The sequence below is a fragment of the Ixodes scapularis genome, unplaced genomic scaffold, assembly GCF_016920785.2.
Source record: "Ixodes scapularis isolate PalLabHiFi unplaced genomic scaffold, ASM1692078v2 PGA_scaffold3__209_contigs__length_174095766, whole genome shotgun sequence".
Taxonomy (NCBI): Eukaryota; Metazoa; Arthropoda; class Arachnida; order Ixodida; family Ixodidae; genus Ixodes; species Ixodes scapularis.
This window is the reverse complement of record NW_024609868.1, coordinates 94,057,363-94,076,753: the sequence shown is the minus strand read 5'-3', so window position 1 is coordinate 94,076,753 and position 19,391 is coordinate 94,057,363. Positions and strand designations below refer to the sequence as shown.

At 50.0% G+C, this 19,391-nt stretch overlaps 1 protein-coding gene across 1 annotated transcript in view; it reads left to right on the top strand.

Annotated features, from left to right (window-relative positions):
• The first annotated feature begins 16,301 nt into the window (after nucleotides 1–16,301).
• The window catches only part of LOC115332940 (cytochrome P450 3A4), a 60,242-nt gene continuing 57,152 nt past the window's right edge, over nucleotides 16,302–19,391 (top strand). The window contains exon 1 of the mRNA XM_042292801.1: nucleotides 16,302–16,552. Coding sequence (XP_042148735.1) covers nucleotides 16,302–16,552 — 251 coding nt within the window. The remainder of the gene's footprint in view (nucleotides 16,553–19,391) is intronic.

Genomic DNA, 19,391 nt, shown 5'->3' with positions numbered 1-19,391 from the left:
AAAAACGCATGCGCATAGCGCTGTACGCTGTTGCGCAGTCGAGCGGTGCCTGTGAAACGAGATTGCGGGTTCACCGGAACAGCAGAAACGGCCGTTTCGACTGGCACTCGAGGTGCCCATGACGATAGATGACGGCAGCTACCCCTCCCACATCAAAAGGGAAAACCTCCAACGCTGCGACGCACCCGGCCGTTCAAACTCTGCAAAACCTATCCATGCCGAGGTCACTATTTTCGCGGAGTTAGATGTATTCCCAGTAAAGCGTTTGGGTACCCCAACAATGATTATCGGAATGCAAAAACAATCTGCAGAAACGTTGAATATTTTTTTTAATTAGTATAGGTGTACTAGAAGTACCAACTCTTGTATGCAGGATTAAGAATCTTATGTTCTCTTATACACTGCAAAACGATTGTCTGTAAAATCATTTTTTTTTCACAAGTACTCTGTTGGGACATGTCTGTAATGATGACTAGGGTTGGTAATTGGGCTGGTTGGTAATTCCTTACAGCAAATACAGCGCAAAAGACGAGTACATGTAAAGGACACGAACTCGGGGACATTTTTGTGTCCCTTTCTTTTCCTCGCCTTTTGCGCTGAATTGAATGTCCTGTCTGTAACGAGCTGGGTTTTTTATATCAAAGAATTTATTCTATTTTTGCGTGCGGTCGCTTCCTGGAAAGAAACAATTTTTAGTGTTTTGTCTGTGGATACCTGGTTACGTGTACAAATATTTTATCTAAAAAAACATACTTTTTCAACAGTTGTTAACGGTAAAACCACAGTTTTAGTAAAGCACGCACATAGCAGCTTATAAAGCAAAATTCTATGTAAAACATATTGTTGTGCCACTTGTTGGGGTAGACCAGTTCTGAGACGGAGATCTGATCATAACGTCATTCTGCGGGTAAACTTCCTCAGCAGATCCTGTTCCTCCGGCACAATGTCAAGGTATTGCGCTTTCTTTTTTTATCACTTTGGAATTATACGAGTCGCAGCGGTAATTACGCGGAGCAAGACACATCTTTTGAAACAGTTGCACATTTTCCGAAGGTAAAATAATACCTAGCAGAAGCATACTTCTTTTTAACCGCGGCAGAAAACTTCGCAAGTAGAGAGGAAGCGCTTTTGCTTTCTTTGGTTGGCCGCTGTTCTATGAGCTACCCACAATATACGGTAGTTGCCCTGACGCAGGATGTTCCGGTTATCGCTTGTCATTCTTTAACATAATATTTGTAACAAACTTTAGTTTTAAAAATGTATTATAACTGAAATAAACGCGATTCGCGGAGCAACTACTTTCACTTACAAGACGGTGCTAGATTCACTTTAATAAGGGTATATATAACTCGCGTAGTATCGATATCATTTTGAAGCAACCCGAGACAAGGGGCTAGAGAAGTTGAAACCCCGCGAAGAGAAGAAAAACGTCTCATATACAGCTCGAGGTACTGTACTTCAAAATGTTCAGTATACACCACCTCACTGGCGCTCCAAAGTTTTACCGGATATCACGTTATTCATCTGACGCCATGCCGTGACGAATCTTAATGCGAAAGCATTAACTATCTCATTGAACGAATCTGGTGAAGCCGGCGAAAACGGCTACTAACCTCCATTGGCTGGACGTTGTCTGTTGCAGCAAAACGGCACCTAAATTCCCTATGGCTGCAAACAATTTCTCAGGGAGGTTCGTGTAAACAAAGTAAATTAATGTCTGAGAAAATAAAATGTTTACATTCCGGTCTGGGTCGGAATCGAACCCGAGCCTCCGGGGTGCAAGACAAGCACGCTTCCCCGACGCCACGGCCGCTCCACGGTTCAAGTTGACTAAAGCTGTGCCTATTGCATGCGTCATGCTTTCGCATTCTCAGACGTAGACTGTCTTAAGTGTCTCTGCCTAATTTTTTTGCCCATCGCTTATGAGCCTACAAAGCGTCTTTGGATATTTCTCTGATTTTAAAATTAGTCGGAAACACTTGACTAGTTTATGAAATAAATAACAGTGTATACTTTTTTATTTCTCATAGTTATTGTTTTGATACGTGAAGTATTTTAAACGCACGCTCAAATCCATGTGACATGACCTCAATGACATCTTCATACAAGCGGATCCAAGCAAATAAAGGCTCCCTAACACCATTGGATTAAAGGACCGAAACCCCAAATCGGTCCTCACGTGCACGGTTGATGACTTCGAATTTTAATAAACGGCATTTTTTTCTTTACGGTGTGAGAAACTTCTTGAGACTTCATTGCATGAAGTCTCAATCGAGACTGCATGTGTATGTCTTGAGACTTTTGGTCTACATGTTTCGACCTATTCTCAAGATTTTTCGTCATTCTGTCTAAAACACTAATTCGTGTTCTCACTGCTCGGCCACTGCGTGTGGTTCGGCAGGCTTCTTTTGAACTGCCTGCTTCCGCATTGCTGGCATTGTTTCCCCGAGTCTGTGTCTGTAGGTGTGCTCTTGTGCGACGCAAACTTCCACCAGCTGTCTGCACTATGTGAGATCTCGGTGTATGTGCAGGTTATGTGCAGGTCCCACAACGGTGCCTTGTTGTTGGGCCCCTTGTCTGATGTAAACTATTGGACCTGGCTGCAAGGGTGATCTCTCTCTCACTCGGTGCCGAACAATGTAGTTTGCTGCTTCTTTTTCTCGGAGAGCTTTGTTCCGTTGTCGGTACCTGTATCTGTGTCTCCATTTTGGTTCGAGTCTGTCAGGTATTGTCGGAACATTGGTTTTTAATCTTCGGCCCATGAGAAGTTCCGCAGGTGAGTAACCCTCGGTACCCGGCGTTGCTCTGTGTTCCAGAAGACCTTCAGCAACGTTGTCGGATTTTCTGAGGATGTTCTTAGCTGTTTGAACAGTTCTGTCCGCCTCGCCATTGCTTTGTGCGTAAAGTGGGCTAGATGTCACTTGCTCTACTCCCCAGTCACTCAGAAATCGTTTAAATTCAAGTGAACTGTACTGTGGGCCATAGTCCGACCGAATCATATCCGGGACACCGTAACGAGCGAACAGGTGATCAAAAAGATGGGTGGCATGCTTCGTTTGTGTCCCATGAAGTTCTTCGAGTTCAAAAAATTTGAAGTAATAGTCAACAGCTATGATGTAATTCCTTCCCTCAAGGTGGAACAAATCAGTGCCAACTACTTGCCATGGACGTTCCGGGAGAGGCTTCTGCAACAACTCTTCGGTTGGTACTTGGCAGTGTCTCTCACAGGCAGGGCATCTGCTCACAAATACCTCAATATCCTGGCTGATTGAGGGCCACCATGCAGACTCTCTCGCCCTTGATCGACATCTGGCGATCCCCTGGTGTCCTGTGTGAAGGCGTTTCAACACTTCCTGTCGTAGTGTGGGGGGAAAGACGAGTCTCGTACCTCTGAGCAGGAGCCCCTTTACTACTGAGAGTTCGTCGGCCACGCTCGCATATTTACGTACTTCTGGCGTTAATGTCTCTGCTTTTGGCCATTTTGTTGCACAGTAGTGCATGACGGGTGAAGTCGTTGCGTCTTTTTGCAACTCGGCTCTGGTTCTGTTTAGCATCTCTGACGAGGCTGGCAGCTGCTGGGTTGTCGAAAGTTCATACTCTTCGATGACTGAAACAAGGTTCTCACCAGAACACTGCAGTGGTTTTCGTGACAGCACGTCAGCAGTGTGCATGTTCCTACCTGGTATGTGCAAGATTGTGAAATCGTACTCAAGTACTCTCATGCGAAACCGCTGGAGTCTAGGTGTCATTTCGTCAACCCGGTTCGTCGAGAACAAAGACACCAATGGCTTATGATTGGTCTCGATGTGGAAACGTAATCCGAGCGCGTACATTCTGAAATGTTCACATGCCCATGTTGCAGCGAGTGCTTCTTTTTCAACCTGGGCATACTTTTCCTCTGTAGGCGACAGTGCTCTTGAAGCGTATGCAACTGGCTGACGTTTCCCTTCATCGTCTGTTAGGAGGAGCACGGCACCTAAGCCATACGACGACGCATCCGCTGCTATTGTCAGAGGCTTTCGATGATCGTAGTAACAGAGGACGGGAGTTGTCGTCCAGTCTCGCTTGATCTCCTCAAACGCTCTCCGTTGAGGTCCGTGCCAACACCAACTTGTCTCGTTGAGAAGCAGTTCTCTAAGTGGTTTTGTCTTTTCGGCCACTCTTGGAAGAAACTTTGCCAACTGATTGACCATACCCAAGAAGGATCTGAGCTCAGTCGTGTTCTCTGGGGGTGGCATCTCCCTGATGGCTTCCGTCTTCTCAGGATTGGTGGTAATGCCCATCACTGTTCAAGATGTGTCCAAGAAACTTGACACTTGTCTTCCGAAATTCGCACTTGAGTGGGTTGAGAGTCATTCCAGCTTCCTTAAGACGCTGAAACACGGCAACGAGCTTAGCGTCGTGATCCGATTTGTCCTTCCAAAACCCGACTATGTCATCTTGGTGGCAAGCCTGTCCAGGCAGTCCCTCCAGGATACGAAGCATTTCTCTCTGGAAGAACTCAGGCGCTGTTGCGATGCCAAAGGGTAGCCGCAGGAATTGAAATCTCACAAACGGCGTGATGAATGTAGTCATATCTTGGGACTATTCAGCAAGCGGTGTCTGCCAGTAGGCGGCGTTGGCATCCAGCTTACTAAACAGTTTGGCGTCTCCTACCTTTGCCAAACTTTCTTCAACTGTTAGCATAATCACTCTTTCCCTGATTACCTTCTGGTTTAATTGTGTATAGTCAACGCAGATTCTAATCTCGTCATCCTTTTTCTTGGCGATGACCATAGGTGCACACCAAGGCGTTGCACGTTCAACTTGCTTGATGACTCCTAACTCCTTCATTTTCTCCAGTTCATGTTCCACTTTAGGCAGGAGAGGAACAGGTACTCGTCGAGGAGCAGCTACTGCGTAAGGTGTAGCGTTTGGCTGAAGCGTCACAATGTAGACTGTCTTCATGACCCCGAGTCCTGTGAATAATGTGCTAAACTCTGGTCTCGCCTCTGGAGACTTGTCTTTGTTTGCTGGGTTTTGTGCTTGCGTCTCCACTGCCTCCAAGTGTGCCAGTACACCAAGAGCACGTATGGCTGGCCGTCCCAGCAAGGCCGTTTGGAGGTTTTCCACAACGAAAACCCGCTGGCGACCAGACTTGTTCTGCCATGAAATGGTCGCGTCTAACATCCCTCTTGTCTTAGGAGTTCTGCCAGGTCCAAAACGCCTCTTCTCTGATTTCTAGACTGCTTCATGTGGTAGCTGTCTAATAGTGAAACAGGAATGACGCTCACATCCGCTCCTGTGTCGACTTTGAATTGAACGGGGCATCCATCCACGTTTGCTGTGATGAACCACGGCTCTTGATTGTCTGCCTTGGGGATTTCCCCGAGAAAGAGTTCTGTGTTTGCCGTTTCCTTCTTTGAGGTGTACAGTTGACGTGCTGACAAACAAACAGTCGCATAATGCCCGCTCTTTCCACAATTATTGCACCGTTTCCCCGACGCTGGACACTGTCTCTTAGAGGGCTGTTGTGGGCTGCCGCACCACTTGCATACGTTGTGCCCTGCCGGTTGTCCAACTGGTGGCTTGCCCGTTTTCCGCGGTGTTTTTCCATGGCCCTGACGTCCCTTTTGGCGTCGAAGCTCATCGACCGCGGCGCTCTGCTCTGTTTTGTCACGCAGTTCTTTCTGCTGTTGCTTGACAATCTCGGAATTCCGTGCTTTTTTTCTGGCGGACGGAAGTGTAACCTTGGAATCTAGCTGCAACTTCTCGCTGAGTCCCAGGTCCAAAAGCCCCACAACTAGGCGGTCGCGAATGAGCTCTTCTTTAAGCGGGCCGTATTCACACGTGTCCGCGTGTTTGTGAAGTTCTTTTATAAACATTTCGACTGACTCATTCGCTTCTTGCTTTCGACGATTGAACTTAGCGCTTTCAAATATTATATTGGTGCAGGGGATGAAGCGTTGCTCGAACTTCCCCTTAACAAAGGCATAGTCCGTGAGCTCGGCATCTGTCAACTGTAGCGATGCCAAAATGTCCTCGGCTCCTTTTCCCATCGCGTACAGAAAGGTATTCACCTGTGTTTCTGCGTCGCGGAGGTGAAGACCTGACACTAAACCGTAGCGCTCCCAACGTGATACCCAACGTTTCCAGTCGGTTGGGTCGCGAAAGTCCAACTTTTCGGGAAGCTCAATTGCGAACGGGTTGAAGGAATTAGCACCATTTTCCTGCTGCGTCGCAGTAGTCCTTTGTGCGGCTTCGGTACCAGCTTCATGTTCGTTAGGCATGTTGAAACTTGGCTCACCGATCACCGGATGACTGCTTGTTGCTGTCGAAATCCCGTCGTTCCCGAAGAGACTGGTCCCTCAGATCGCTGTTCGAACCGCCGCTGCCACCATGTCGTGTTTCCGATCAGGAATTCAGGAGCTCGAAGGTTAAAACAAGCATTTACTCAGCAGCATCGCAGATCGTTCCCTCTGGTTCGATCTCCCGCGCGTGAGTGTCCCCCGCGGGCCTCGTGTATCCCGTGCGTTGCCGATGGCCTCATTGTTCGCTTGGCGCCATCTGTGAAGATAACGATACACGACAGTCATCTTCAAGTATAAATTTTGCATACGCATTTCTTTTCTGTTCGTAACGCTGCAATATTTTGTCCCACTCTCGCATAACTGTCCGGTAATGTGTGCACATGCGCAGGTTTTTGTTTCCTAATAATTTCAAACGTCAAGTGAACTCAAATGAAAATGCTAATGTATGAACGTACCTTAAGCAGAGGTCCCAAAAGTTTAAGAAAAATTGTTGACGGGAACTCTTGTTACTGTAAGGGTCAAAAGGTAATCAATCCAGGGCTAAATGAAAATTACGCTTATAATAAAGCAACAAGGCATTGAAGTTACTCATGGTTCCGACTATAACAAATATATAACAATAACGACACGTTACAAAATTGAAACGAAGTAAAACATATTACGCAATGACTGTGCAAAATAAGGCCACGCAAGCTGAAGAAAATCTAAATGGACTGGATTTCATTCCCGCCTGGCGCAAACGTTTTTTAGAAAAGATGACATCTTTCCCCCTTCCTCAAGACCAATCAGTGTAAAGCCTAGCGGCCACGCTTTTTATCTGGGCATCACAAAATGCAAAACACTTAGCCAAAGAACCCTTCACGTTCTTACAGTTGTACCTTCTACCAACAATAAAACGAAACAGATATGAATAGAGTGGGAACGTGTGCTACAAAAATTTTAAATATACAAAAGTTGTAAAAAGAACCGAAAACCCTGAAAAAAGGACAAACGTATTCTCAGAAAACAACAGCTATACTTGGTTTCATCTTTTAAGTCAAGACTCAGCCGACGCTACGAATTGATGGGACGAATCAGACAGCGTCAAATACGCACAATCATGGTTTTCATCATGTTTCTGTGGATGTTCTATACCATTTCTGGACCAATCACAAACAGAAAGGGCCCAGTGACCTGTGCCTTCGACGCTGCTTCATTTGTCCTATTACCTCGTAGCGTCGGCTGCGTCGGACTTAAGCGTATACGAAGTATAAATAAATCAGTCAGATGCTCCGTGCACGTGCCGCTACCTTGAAGTCCATTGACTTTTGCAGGAGGAAGCTTCATGTGTGGTTAGCAACGGAAACAAATGTGAATGCTCTAAAGTTAGCTCCTGCGTATGAGCCACAGCTAAATATAATAATGTTAGAGATTTTAAACGTTACGAAAGGTGCTTTGACGAGTGAAATCATTCGATGAACAAGTTTTTCTCTTATCAATAAATGTACATGCTAACAATGCTGATAAGCTATCTCAGGTTGTTGGTGAATGGTAAGCCGTTTCGAAAAGATTTTGCAAATTTGGTTTGTTCGCGCCTATTACTGAAAAGCATTACCCGACGTGCAGTACTCTGAACTGTATTGATGAGTTTATATGAATTAAGCAATATTAAAGTGTTTCAATCGCTTAAAAAACGTACCGTATTTTATATAGAATCGTTATAACCCTATACATATTGTCAGCGCTATTATGTGTGTTGATGCCACTTTAGTTGATGATTCATGTAAAAAAAATAAAACCGTATACTCAAGTGAGGTACGCAAACGAAATACGAGGTGTGCTTAGAATTTATTTACTTTTCACTGAAAAACTAATGTTTATTTTTGCCACGTTTGGTACAAGTGTTTTTACAAGAACCAATGGACCAGTGGGGCTGTCACCCTCCTCAAACAGTTCCATCAAGCTAGCATTTGATATATATCATTAGCATAAAGAGTGTAATCGTTGTTGTTGTTGTTGTTTTTTTTTGTAGATGATCAGGAAAGCTCTCATCAATATTACGAACAGAAGGCATCAAACATTGCACATTAGGATACTCGGATGGTAACCGTTTTGATCGTTGATACCGTTCTCAATAAATAAACAAACAATAAACCAGTTTGATGAATATCATTAAGATAAAAAAAGTACACTACTGAGGCCCTATTCACTTATACCTGTGGAAGTAATAGATTGTAATTACACAGATCAGACGCTTCTAATCATGTGGTCAGACCGGTCATCATTCCGGCTCAATTGGTGTTAGGGTTTACTAGCTTCGCAATTTGTTCCGGTTCGGATCCGGTTCAGTGATGGATTTGAAATAGAGGTTTGGTTACCGGTTCCACCCAGAGGTCGGCATTTTAGGTCGCCCTCACTCACCCTCACCGCCACACTCACCTAAGCCCCTCACTCACCCTCACCCTCACAGCTACACTCACCTTCAGCCCCTCACTCACCCTCACCCTCACACTCACACTCACCTTCAGCCCTTCACTCACCCTCACTGAACCTCACGGCCCTCACGCACTCACCGCCCTCACGGCCCTCACGCCCCTCACCGCCCTCACGGCCCTCACGCCCCTCACTCGCTCACCGCCCTCACGCCACTCACGGCCCTCTCAGCCCTCACCGCCCTCACGGCCCTCACGGCCCTCACGCACTCATAGCCCTCACGCCACTCACCGCCCTCACCGCCCTCACGGCCCTCACGCCACTCACCGCCCTCACGCCACTCACCGCCCTCACGCCACTCACCGCCCTCACGCCACTCACCGCGCTCACGCCCCTCACCGCCCTTGCGGCACTCACACCCCTCACGCCCCTCACGCACTCATGACCATCACGCCACTCAGGGCAGCTTCAGATGGGGCGATTTCGCCCAGAAACTTTACGTCGCAACACCAGCAACATGGGCCGCCCGCGATCGCACGCAGCAACCAATTGCTGCAATTTGCCATCGTCATCATAAAATTTTATTTTTCTTGCACTATTTAGACACAATTACGCGTTATAAACGTGTTTTTATGCATTTAAACCTCGTTAAGAATGCTAATGCACCTTTCTGAAACAGTTTATTTCCAAAAAACGATCGAGTTCAAACCAGAACCAAGTCTTTCGGTGTCATAATCACCGCCACGAGGTATCACGTGAAAATTTTGCGTCCCTGATTGGATGCAGCCGCTTCAACCGTATTCGAATTGCTCCGAGTTGCTTGCTTATTTCGAGCCGGACCCGATCTCAGTAATTCGTGTCGATCTAGGGAAAGCTGGAGAACAACCCGCCATTAACACCAAAATTGCTGAGAAAGATGCTCGATCTGAAGGGGTCTCACGCACTCACCGCCCTCATGGCCCTCATTGCCCTCACCGCCCTCACGGCCCTCACCGCCCTCACCGCCCTCACCGCCCTCACCACCCTCACCGCCCTCACGGCCCTCACGCACTCATAGCCCTCACGCCACTCACCGCCCTCACCGCCCTCACGGCCCTCACCGCCCTCACGGCCCTCACGGCCCTCACCGCCCTCACGGCCCTCACAGCCCTCACAGCCCTCATGGCCCTCACTCACCCTCACACTCATGAATTTTCCTGGTTCAGAAACTCACTCACCCTCACCTCACCTGTGCGGATGAGGGTGGGTGAGGGTGAGTGAGGGCCCTCATGAGTGAGGTTTGCCGAGGTATGGTTCCACCAAGCGCCAACCGGTTCAAATCGGTTCTTAAAAAGAAAAGTCAACAGCTCCCAGTCTTTAAAAAAGTATGTTCAACACAACACATTTGCATGTTTTTAAGTCATCAAACGTTGTGCTGCGGAAACGAGGAAAGCGAAGAGCATATATGGCTAATTATTTTGTAATCTTGACTTTTTTTATCGCGAAAACCTTTCTAAGCAAAATGAGTGATCATATAGGAGCTCAGAAACAACACCAAAGTAAAAGGTGCCCCAGGTCACCAGCCTCGATCTAAAATGGACCGTAAAAATGGACGCCTGTACGTAGCAATCTAAACTTTTAGCCAAAAGTCTATTACAGAGGTCGTTTCTTTTTTCTTGTAAAATTACAAAGCGTAGCTTTCTTTCTGTAAAAAAATAAAGTAAAAAAACTTGCCAGGGTCAACGGCGGGCGGCGACACAGGCGACCAGGTCGAGTAGCGGGGCGGTTTTGGCGCTTGTATTGATAGATGGCGCGACCTCCTTATCGAGACTGCTCGGGAACGCCGTGGTTTGTTGGGACCACCGTGGTTTAATAAAATGAACGTAATATTTTTGTAATGTATCTGTGGTTAAAAAATAATTGACGTCAGTAACGTACTTTGTCTGCGGGTTGTCTGCTTTCATCCGCTTGTCGGCTACAGCTTCGGACGCTGCTCCCGACGCCATCTATCAATACGCGCGCTAAACGCACACCGCAACTCAACTCAGTCTGGCTGGTGAAGGCGAGCGGGTTGAACATGAATACATAAAATTGAAAGAATAAAACACAAAGGACAAGCACAGGACAACCACTTTCTTTCATTTAGCAACGACGTTTATTTTGGGCAAAGACGTTGCACCCTCAGCGAGACCCCGACAAGAAGGTTGATAAGGGGGAAGGCTAACAGGGAGATGGAAAGGGTGATATGGGGGACGGAAAGGAAACTTGGGAGATAGAAAGGTAATAAAGGGGAAAGGAAACTTGGAGATGGAAGGGGTGATAGGAGAAGGAAAGGGGGAACCACGAGGCACGGGCGGAACTACCGGGATGTTGTGTATTTACGGGGAGTTGCGATATTTTTCAAGTTCAGGCTTGGGGAATTCTAATTCCCGTCTTGATAAGGTTACTGAGGCCGATGAAACGTTGCTTTCTGCGTTCTGGATGAGAAAAGATTCGATGATTTCACGTCCGTGGCGATTGCGGTGTCCCCCTTTAGTCTTGGTTTCTGCGAAGTCAGGCGCGCATCCAATGCATGCGTTCGCGTGAACCACGATTGGATGAATGGGGTTGTCGGTTCTTGAAGTGGCCTCTTTTTCGTGCTCTCTCAAGCGGTCATTGATACATCGGCCGGTTTGTCCTCTGTACTCGGCGCCGCATTTGAGAGGGATGGAGTAAACTTTTTTCTGTGCAGCAGGTCCGGAAAAGGGTTGCGTGCTTTTTTTCGCAAGCCGGCTTGGCTTCTTGTCGGTTGATCATGTTGCACATGCTTGCCAATTTGGACCTACTGGAAAAGACAACTTTCGTGTCATAGGGTGATGCAATGGATCGGATACGATGGGAAGCATTATGAATGTAAGGTATGCTGGCTATCCTTCGACTGAAAGGCGTTTTTGTAGTTGCATTTGGGTTAATAAGTTGGTGGAGAATGGACACGAGGCGTTCCACCGGATATCCGGAACTCAAGAGTCGTCGAGTTTGGCTCTTCATGCTATATGTTGCCGAATGCTGACAGGATTTCGTTTTAGCTGATGTTAGTATCGTCTTGATGATACCTACCTTAACAATTTTTGAATGAGCACTCTCAAAAGGGAGCACCGGCTTTTCTGAACGCTTACTGAACGCTTACTGAACGCCCAGCAAACGCCTTCTTTGGTTTTTTTCAATCGCAGGTCTAGAAATTGTAGCCCTTCTGAAGAAGGATGTTCCTTTTTGAATTTTAGTTTGCCTCCTGCGCTTTCGAACGAGGCCACGATCACCTCGACTTTATCGGCTTCGGGCTGAATAATCAGGTAGTCATCAACGTAGCGGACTACGGTGCATTCCGGGCTAGTGTCCTTGAGCTTTACCTTGTAAGGAATGTGAGGAGTGTGTGGCGCCGGCGACAAGCGGAACCGTGCGGGGACACTCCTTCCCTAGGGGGGATTCCTAGGGACAACGTTTGTCCCCGCTCTCGCGAGTCACGGAGAGAGCGAGGGACGGCGGGGAGTGAAGGATGGCGCTGGGAGAATAAAGGAGTGTAGCAGTTATGTGAAAGTGTCCGCTCAGCCGAGCCAACTGTGACAAGTGGGGGCTCGTCCGGGATTGCACCATGGACTCCTTCACAGTGCCAAAGGGGCTAGTTCAGCAGCTCCTTAGACAGACCGACGGATCAGCGCTGCAACGTGAGCACGCTGTAGCACAATTGCGGCAAGCTGTAATGGCGGCTCCGATGCTGACCGGCGCCGAAGTGCCCGTGGCGACTGTGGCCACAGTCCATCCCTCCGGTGGCCCTGTGCCCAGGATAGCGGCCCAGCTGCCGAAGTTCTCGGGCTTCAGCGATCTTCAGTCGCCCGAGGAATTTCTGGAGCGGCTCGAGAACTTTTGTTTGGTGACGGGAGTCGCCGCCGACAAACGACTGAGCCAGGTCGTGCCAGCCGCACTGGAGGGCAGTGAGAAATTGGGGTGGCGGTTTGTGGGCGACTTCGCCAGCTGAGATAACTTCACGTCCGCGTGCCGTGCGGAGTTCGCCTCCATCGACGCGAAGCGTCGCCTCAAGGATGAGCTGCGACTCCGTACACAGCACCCGGAAGAGAACTTGAAGGAGTTCATTTACACGATTGCGGCATACTACGACCGAATCGGAGAAGAGGTGCCGGACTCGGAGAAAGCGGACCGGGTCCTCCGGCAAATGCACCCGCAGCTGCAGAACGTGGCAGAGGGGACGCAGTTCGCGAACCTGGCGGAGCTGGCGAAGGCGGCTGACGGCCTCATGCAGCGCGCTTGGCGACGGCTGCAGTACGTGCCGCCGCCTCCCCAAACCAACCAAGTTGCCAGAGACCTCGCCTTCAGGCCTGCAGCTGGTGCTCCGGGCCTTCCCAGACCGCAACCGGCGATGACGGCAGCTGCAACGTTTGCTTCCCCGGCCGCAGTTACGCAGTCGGCGTACCCCTGGCCACTTCACTCGGTAGCGGTCCAGCCATCGACGGCGGCTGCAACGTTTGCTTCCCCGGCCGCAGTTACGCAGTCGACGTACCCCTGGCCACTTCACCCAGCAGCGATCCAGCCATCCTACCACCGGGACCAGCTTTACGGCCCAGCTTTACCGATGCTGCCCCCAGCCACCTTCGCGCTGCCGGCAACCCAGTGGCAGCAGCTTAACGGAGGACAGGCTCACTGCCAGCGCTGCGGAGGAATCGGCGACGCCGCTCGTCACTGCCCCACCGGTCGGCGGGCTGCGTCAGCACCCGCTGCGTCTCTTCTCTGCTTCCGATGCCAGCAGCCGGGCCACTTCCAAGCGCAGTGCCCGGGAAACGGGAACTGGTAGATGCTGCCCCGGCGGGCATCTACGACAGCGCGTTGCAGGTGGCGACAACTGCCGGTGGGAAAGAACCCCTCTTGGACGTGCGGATTGGTTCGACGACCTTCCAGGCACTGCTCGACACGGGCTCCAGCGTTAGTCTGCTGGGACTGCCGGCGATGACAGCTGCCCAAGCTACAGGAGCCAGTCACAAGAGGGAAGTCCGCACGCTGCGCCTCGCAACAGGCTGGTCTTAGTTCTCCACATCGCTCAGGTGCAAAATCCAATGGGCGGCCGGTTCTCGGAGGCAGCGCTTCCTGTTTATGCCCGACCTTCGCCGAGACATTGTCCTGGGGAGAGATTTTTTGACGATCACCGGCATTTCAGTGCACGTGGCACTTGGGGGGTGGACGATTGGCACAGAACCCCAGTGCATTGTTCCGTTTGCTAAGGGTGAAAAGAGGCCAACTGAGGAGCCTCTGGCCGGGGAGGATTCCTACTGCCTCCAGGGCATCTTCACGGAGGAAGAACCTGCCTGCGCCAGCGCCTCTGACCAGGCCACCTCCAGAGGTGATCGGCCTCAGAGTCATGCACTGGAAGTGGACACTTGCATGGAGAATGTGCTGGTGGACTTTCGGCCGATGTTTACCACAACTCCGGGCTGCACCACTCTCGCTCATCATCAGATAGACACAGGAAAGAGTCCGCCCGTGCGCTGCAAGCTGCGCCCTGTCAACGCCAAAAAGCAGAAAATCATTGACGGCTGTGTGCAGGACTTGTTGGAACAAGGACTCATCCGCCAAAGCAACAGCCAGTGGACAAGCGCACCAGTGTTGGTGGCAAAAAAACCAGGTGGCTTCAGGCTTGCCATCGATTATCGGCCACTCAACGCATGTACCAGGGTACCAGTCTACCCCATGCCCAGGACGGACTGGCTGCTGGCACAATTGGGTCAGGCAGAGTGGTTTTCGAGTTTCGACCTGTTTCAGGATTTTTCTTCAAATTCCTGTGTGCAAAGAGGACATTCCCAAGACCGCCTTCATCTGCCACCTGGGAACCTTCGAGTTCACACGGATGCCATTTGGAGTGGCAGGGGGCCCAGCCACCTTCCAAACCTCGATGGACAGGGTTCTGGACGGCATAAATCACCAATTCACCATGGCATTTATGGACGACGTCCTCGTGTATTCGGATACTCTGGAGAGCCACGTCACGCATGTGAGGGAGGTGTTGCAGCGTATCAGGTCAGCGGGACTCACCATCAATCCAGACAAGGTCCAAGTCTGCCGTCGGTCTCTGAAGTTCCTGGGCCACGTGATCTACCCAGGGGAATGCAGACCCGACGATGAGAAGGTGCTTGCAGTGTTGGACTACCCTCGGCCCAGCACAGTCAAGCAACTGCAGGCCTTCCTGGGGTTATCCGGCTACTACCGGAGCTTCATTTCTCAATTTTCTATTGTTGCCCGTCCACTCACAGACCTCTTGAGGAAGGACAATAAATGGCACTGGACTCATCAACAGGAGCAAGCATTTGCCGCACTCAAGGAGTCCCTGGCCCACGACGTGGTTGTGAGTCTTCCCGACCTGATTCAGCCCTTCGTCGTCGAGACTGATGCCAGTGGAGTTGGCATTGCGGCAGTGCTGCTGCAGAGGGGCCCAGACCAGCTACAGCCAGTGTCGTTTATCAGTAGAGTGCTGACTGAGTTGGAGCGGAACTACACCGTTCAGGAGTGGGAGTGTCTCCGGTGGTTTGGGCTGTGGACAAATTCCGACCCTACCTGGAGTTCACAGAGTTCGAGATCCACTGCGATCACTCCTCACTGGCCTGGATGTTTAGTACAGACCAAGCCTCACCAAGAGTCAAGCGATGGGTTCTTCGGCTTCAGGGCTTCAACTGCAAGATCAAGCACCGGAGGGGGCTTGCAAATGTCCCAGCCGACGCCCTCAGCAGAGCTCCGCTTCAATGTATGGACACTCCTGGACACAGTCTGCCAGAGACGGTTTTCCCCATTGCTGCCCCGGAGACTGAGTGCCAAATCAGTTTTGAACCAGCTGCGACAGTGTCCATGATGGACGATGCCACAGTCCTGAGTGACCCGGGAAGCCTGGTCCACGAGCAGCATCAAGACGCCCTTTTGTCCAAGCTCAGAATGGTGATGCAGGGAACGAAGCTCCCAGACGACAGTACAGACCAACGCCTACTGGACGACCTGGCTGAGACGACAGAGCTGGAGGCCAATGGGTTGCTCGTTCAGCACAGAGGTAACAAGAAGGTACCCTGGCTCCCGGACCAACTTCGCCAGTTAGTGCTCAAGATGGCACACGACCACCTCACTGGAGCTCACGCAGGGTTTTTCAAAACCCTCAAACGTGTTTCTGAACGCTTCGTCTGGCTGGGCATGCGAGCCGATGTATCTAAGTACGTCCGGTGCTGCCAGGTATGCCAGCGGACAAAGGTCCGCCGCCAGAGGCCCGAAGGGCTTATGAGCAGTCAGTGGGCCACTTCGCCCATGGAGGAGCTCAGTGTAGACATCGTGGGACCTCTGCCATCAACGCCTTGACGCCACAAGTACCTGCTCGTGGTAATTGACAAGTTTACCAAGTTTATCGAACTTTTCCCGCTGCGCGCGGCAACAAGCAGCAACATTGTGGAGTGTATGGTGCAGGTGTTCTGCCGTCATGGCACACCTGCGACAATATAAAGTGACAATGGAAAGCCCTTCGTGAGCACCGTATGGCAAGGTCTCCTTAAGCACTGGGGTATCAAGGACCGCCATACGGTGCCTTATCGACCGGCACGACAAATGGTGGAGCGCCACAACGGCACAGTGAAGGAGTGCCTCCGAGCCTACTGCTCCGACCACAAAGACTGCGACCGTCACATCCCCGAAATCGCCTTTGCCATGCGCACGGCTGAGAGCGTAGTGACGGGATACACGCCGGCGTCCCTGTGCTACGGTCGGGAACTGCGCACCCCGTGGGAGCAGCCAGGAAGCAAAGACGACACTGAACCGCCTGTAACGGCTAGCCATGCCTTTGCTGCTGAGGTCACCAGGTGCATTCAGGATGCTCTCAGCTTTGCAAGAGAGCACCAGGAGTCAACAAGGCAGACCCAAAAGGCCAACTACGACCGGCACAGGAAGCCTACAACAATAAAACAGGGTGACCTCGTCCTACTGGATAGCCACACCCTGAGTAATTCTGCCAAGGGCATCACGGCCAAGCTTGCACCGCGGCGCTCTGGGCCCTTCCGGCTGGCACAGTGCTTGGGCGAGAATGACTTCCTGCTGAGGGACCCAACTACCGGACGTCGCCGCGGAGTGGCTCACGCAGACCAGTTGACAGCCTACCACGAAGATGGACCAGATGCCACTCCTGCAATTTCACGAATGAAGGGGGGGAGACCTGTAAGGAATGTGAGGAGTGTGTGGCGCCGGCGACAACCGGAGCCGTGCGGGGACACTCCTTCCCTAGGGGGGATTCCTAGGGACAACACTTGTCCCCGCTCCCGCGAGTCACGGGAAGGAGCGAGGGACGGCGGGGAGAGAAGGATGGCGCTGGGAGAATAAAGGAGTGTAGCACGTGTGTGAAAGTGTCCGCTCAGCTGAGCCAAGCGTGACAACCTGTATGGTCCTATCGACATAAGACAGGTAGATTTCACTTAATATAGGAGCAAGGCAAGACTTTATACACACCCCGGATTTCTGTATCCAGATGTGTCCTTCGTGCTCGATCATTCTTGATTTTAGGTAGAGTTGCAGAAGCTCGATGAAGCTGGAAAGTGACACTCCGGATGAGTTTTGGAAGCTACAGATTCCGTGTTCAGTGATGGCTTCTTCTACGGATTCGAGAAGAGTTGAAATGTCCAGGTTATAGTACATATCTTCTATGTCTAAAGAAAAGAAGTCTAAGTTAGGAGCACCAGTATGAACCGGTTCTAGGGTGTTGATAAGCTCCTGAGAGTTTTTGATTCGATAAGGTTGTGAGGGACGTACGCCTGAAAAATGTTACTGGAGAAACGTGGCGAGGTGCTTCTGCCAGCATCCTCTCTCGGATACTATTGTGCGGAGGGGGACGTCCGGCTTATGCGTTTTAGCGACGAAGAATACTTGCAGATATTGGTTGGCTGGAGCTGTTATCAAATTTTTCATTTTTTGGTAGGTTTAGCTGAACGCATAGTTCTTTCAGTTTGCTGCGGAGGGATCCTGAAGGTCTCTTCTTAATGGCGGGGAAATTTTTTTCAACTGCGGCTTTAGCTTTCGTTTTGTACATTTCGTCATCAATTACTACGAAACCTCCTGTTTTATCCGCCTGGAGGAGCTTGAGGTTTTTTTCTCGAATTTCCACTACTGCCGACCGAATGTTGACACTTGCCTTTGGCCGGGGGGCTGGATGGTAGCAGAGTGATCGGGTCGCTGCCCCCAAGAATTCCTTTCGTTCTTGTTCCGGTATGACTGCTGCAACCTGGTGGATGGCTGCCAGGTGGTCGACCTGGCAGCCATCCACCATGATCGACCACGAAGGACAAATCTGGATACTGAAATCCGGGGTGTGTTAGGGTCTTGCCTTGCTCCTATATTAAGTGAAATCTACCTGTCTTATGTCCATAGGACCATACAGGTACAGCTCAAGGACACTAGCCCGGAGTACACCGTAGTCCGCTACGTTGATGACTAAATGATTATTCACTCTGAAGACGATAAAGTCGAGGTGATCGTGGCCTCGTTCGAAAGCGCAGGAGGCAAACTAAAATTCAAAAAGGAACATCCTTCTTCAGAAGGGTGACAATTTCTAGACCTGCGATTGAAAAAAACCAAAGAAGGCGTTTGCTGGGCGTTCAGTAAGCGTTCAGTAAGCGTTCAGAAAAGCCGGTGCTCCCTTTTGAGAGTGCTCATTCAAAAATTGTTAAGATAGGTATCATCAAGACGATACTAACATCAGCTAAAACGAAATCCTGTCAGCATTCGGCAACAGATAGCATAAAGAGCCAAACTCGACGACTCTTGAGTTCCGGATATCCGGTGGAACGCCTCGTGTTCATTTTCCACCAACTTATTAACCCAAAGGAAACTACAAAAACGCCTTTCAGTCGAAGGATAGCCAGCATACCTTACATTCATAATGCTTCCCATCGTATCCGATCCATTGCATCACGCTATGACACGAAAGGTGTCTTTTCCAGTAGATTCAAATTGGCAAGCATGTGCAACATGATCAACCGACAAGAAGCCTAGCCGGCTTGCGAAAAAAATTACGCCACCCTCTTCCGGACCTGCTGCACAGAAAAGGTTTACTCCGTCCCTCTCAAATGCGGTGCGAGTACATAGGACAAACCGGCCGATGTATCAATGACCGCTTGAGAGAGCACGAAAACGAGGCCACTTCAAGAACCGACAACCCCATTCATTTGATTGCGGTTCACGCGAACGCATGCATTGGATGCGCGCCTGACTTCGCAGGAACCAAGACGAGAGGGGGACACCGCAATTGCCACGGACGTGAAATCATCGAATCTTTTCTCATCCAGAACGCAGAAAGCAACGTTTCATCGGCCTCAGTAACCTTATCAAGACGGGAATTAGAATTCCTCAAGCCTGAAATTGAAAAATATCGCAACTCCCCGTAAATACACAACATCCCGGTAGTTCTGCCCGTGCCTCGTGGTTCCCCCTTTCCTTCTCCTATCACCCCTTCCATCTCCCAGTTTCCCTTCCCCTTTATCACCTTTCTATCTCCCAAGTTTCCTTTGCGTCCCTGTTAGCCTTCCTCCTTATTAACCTTTTCGGGGTCTCGCTCAGGGTGCAACGTCTTTGACCAAAATAAACGTCGTTGCTGAATGAAAGAAAATGGTTGTCCTGTGCTTGCCCTCTGTGTTTTATTTTTTCAATTTTATG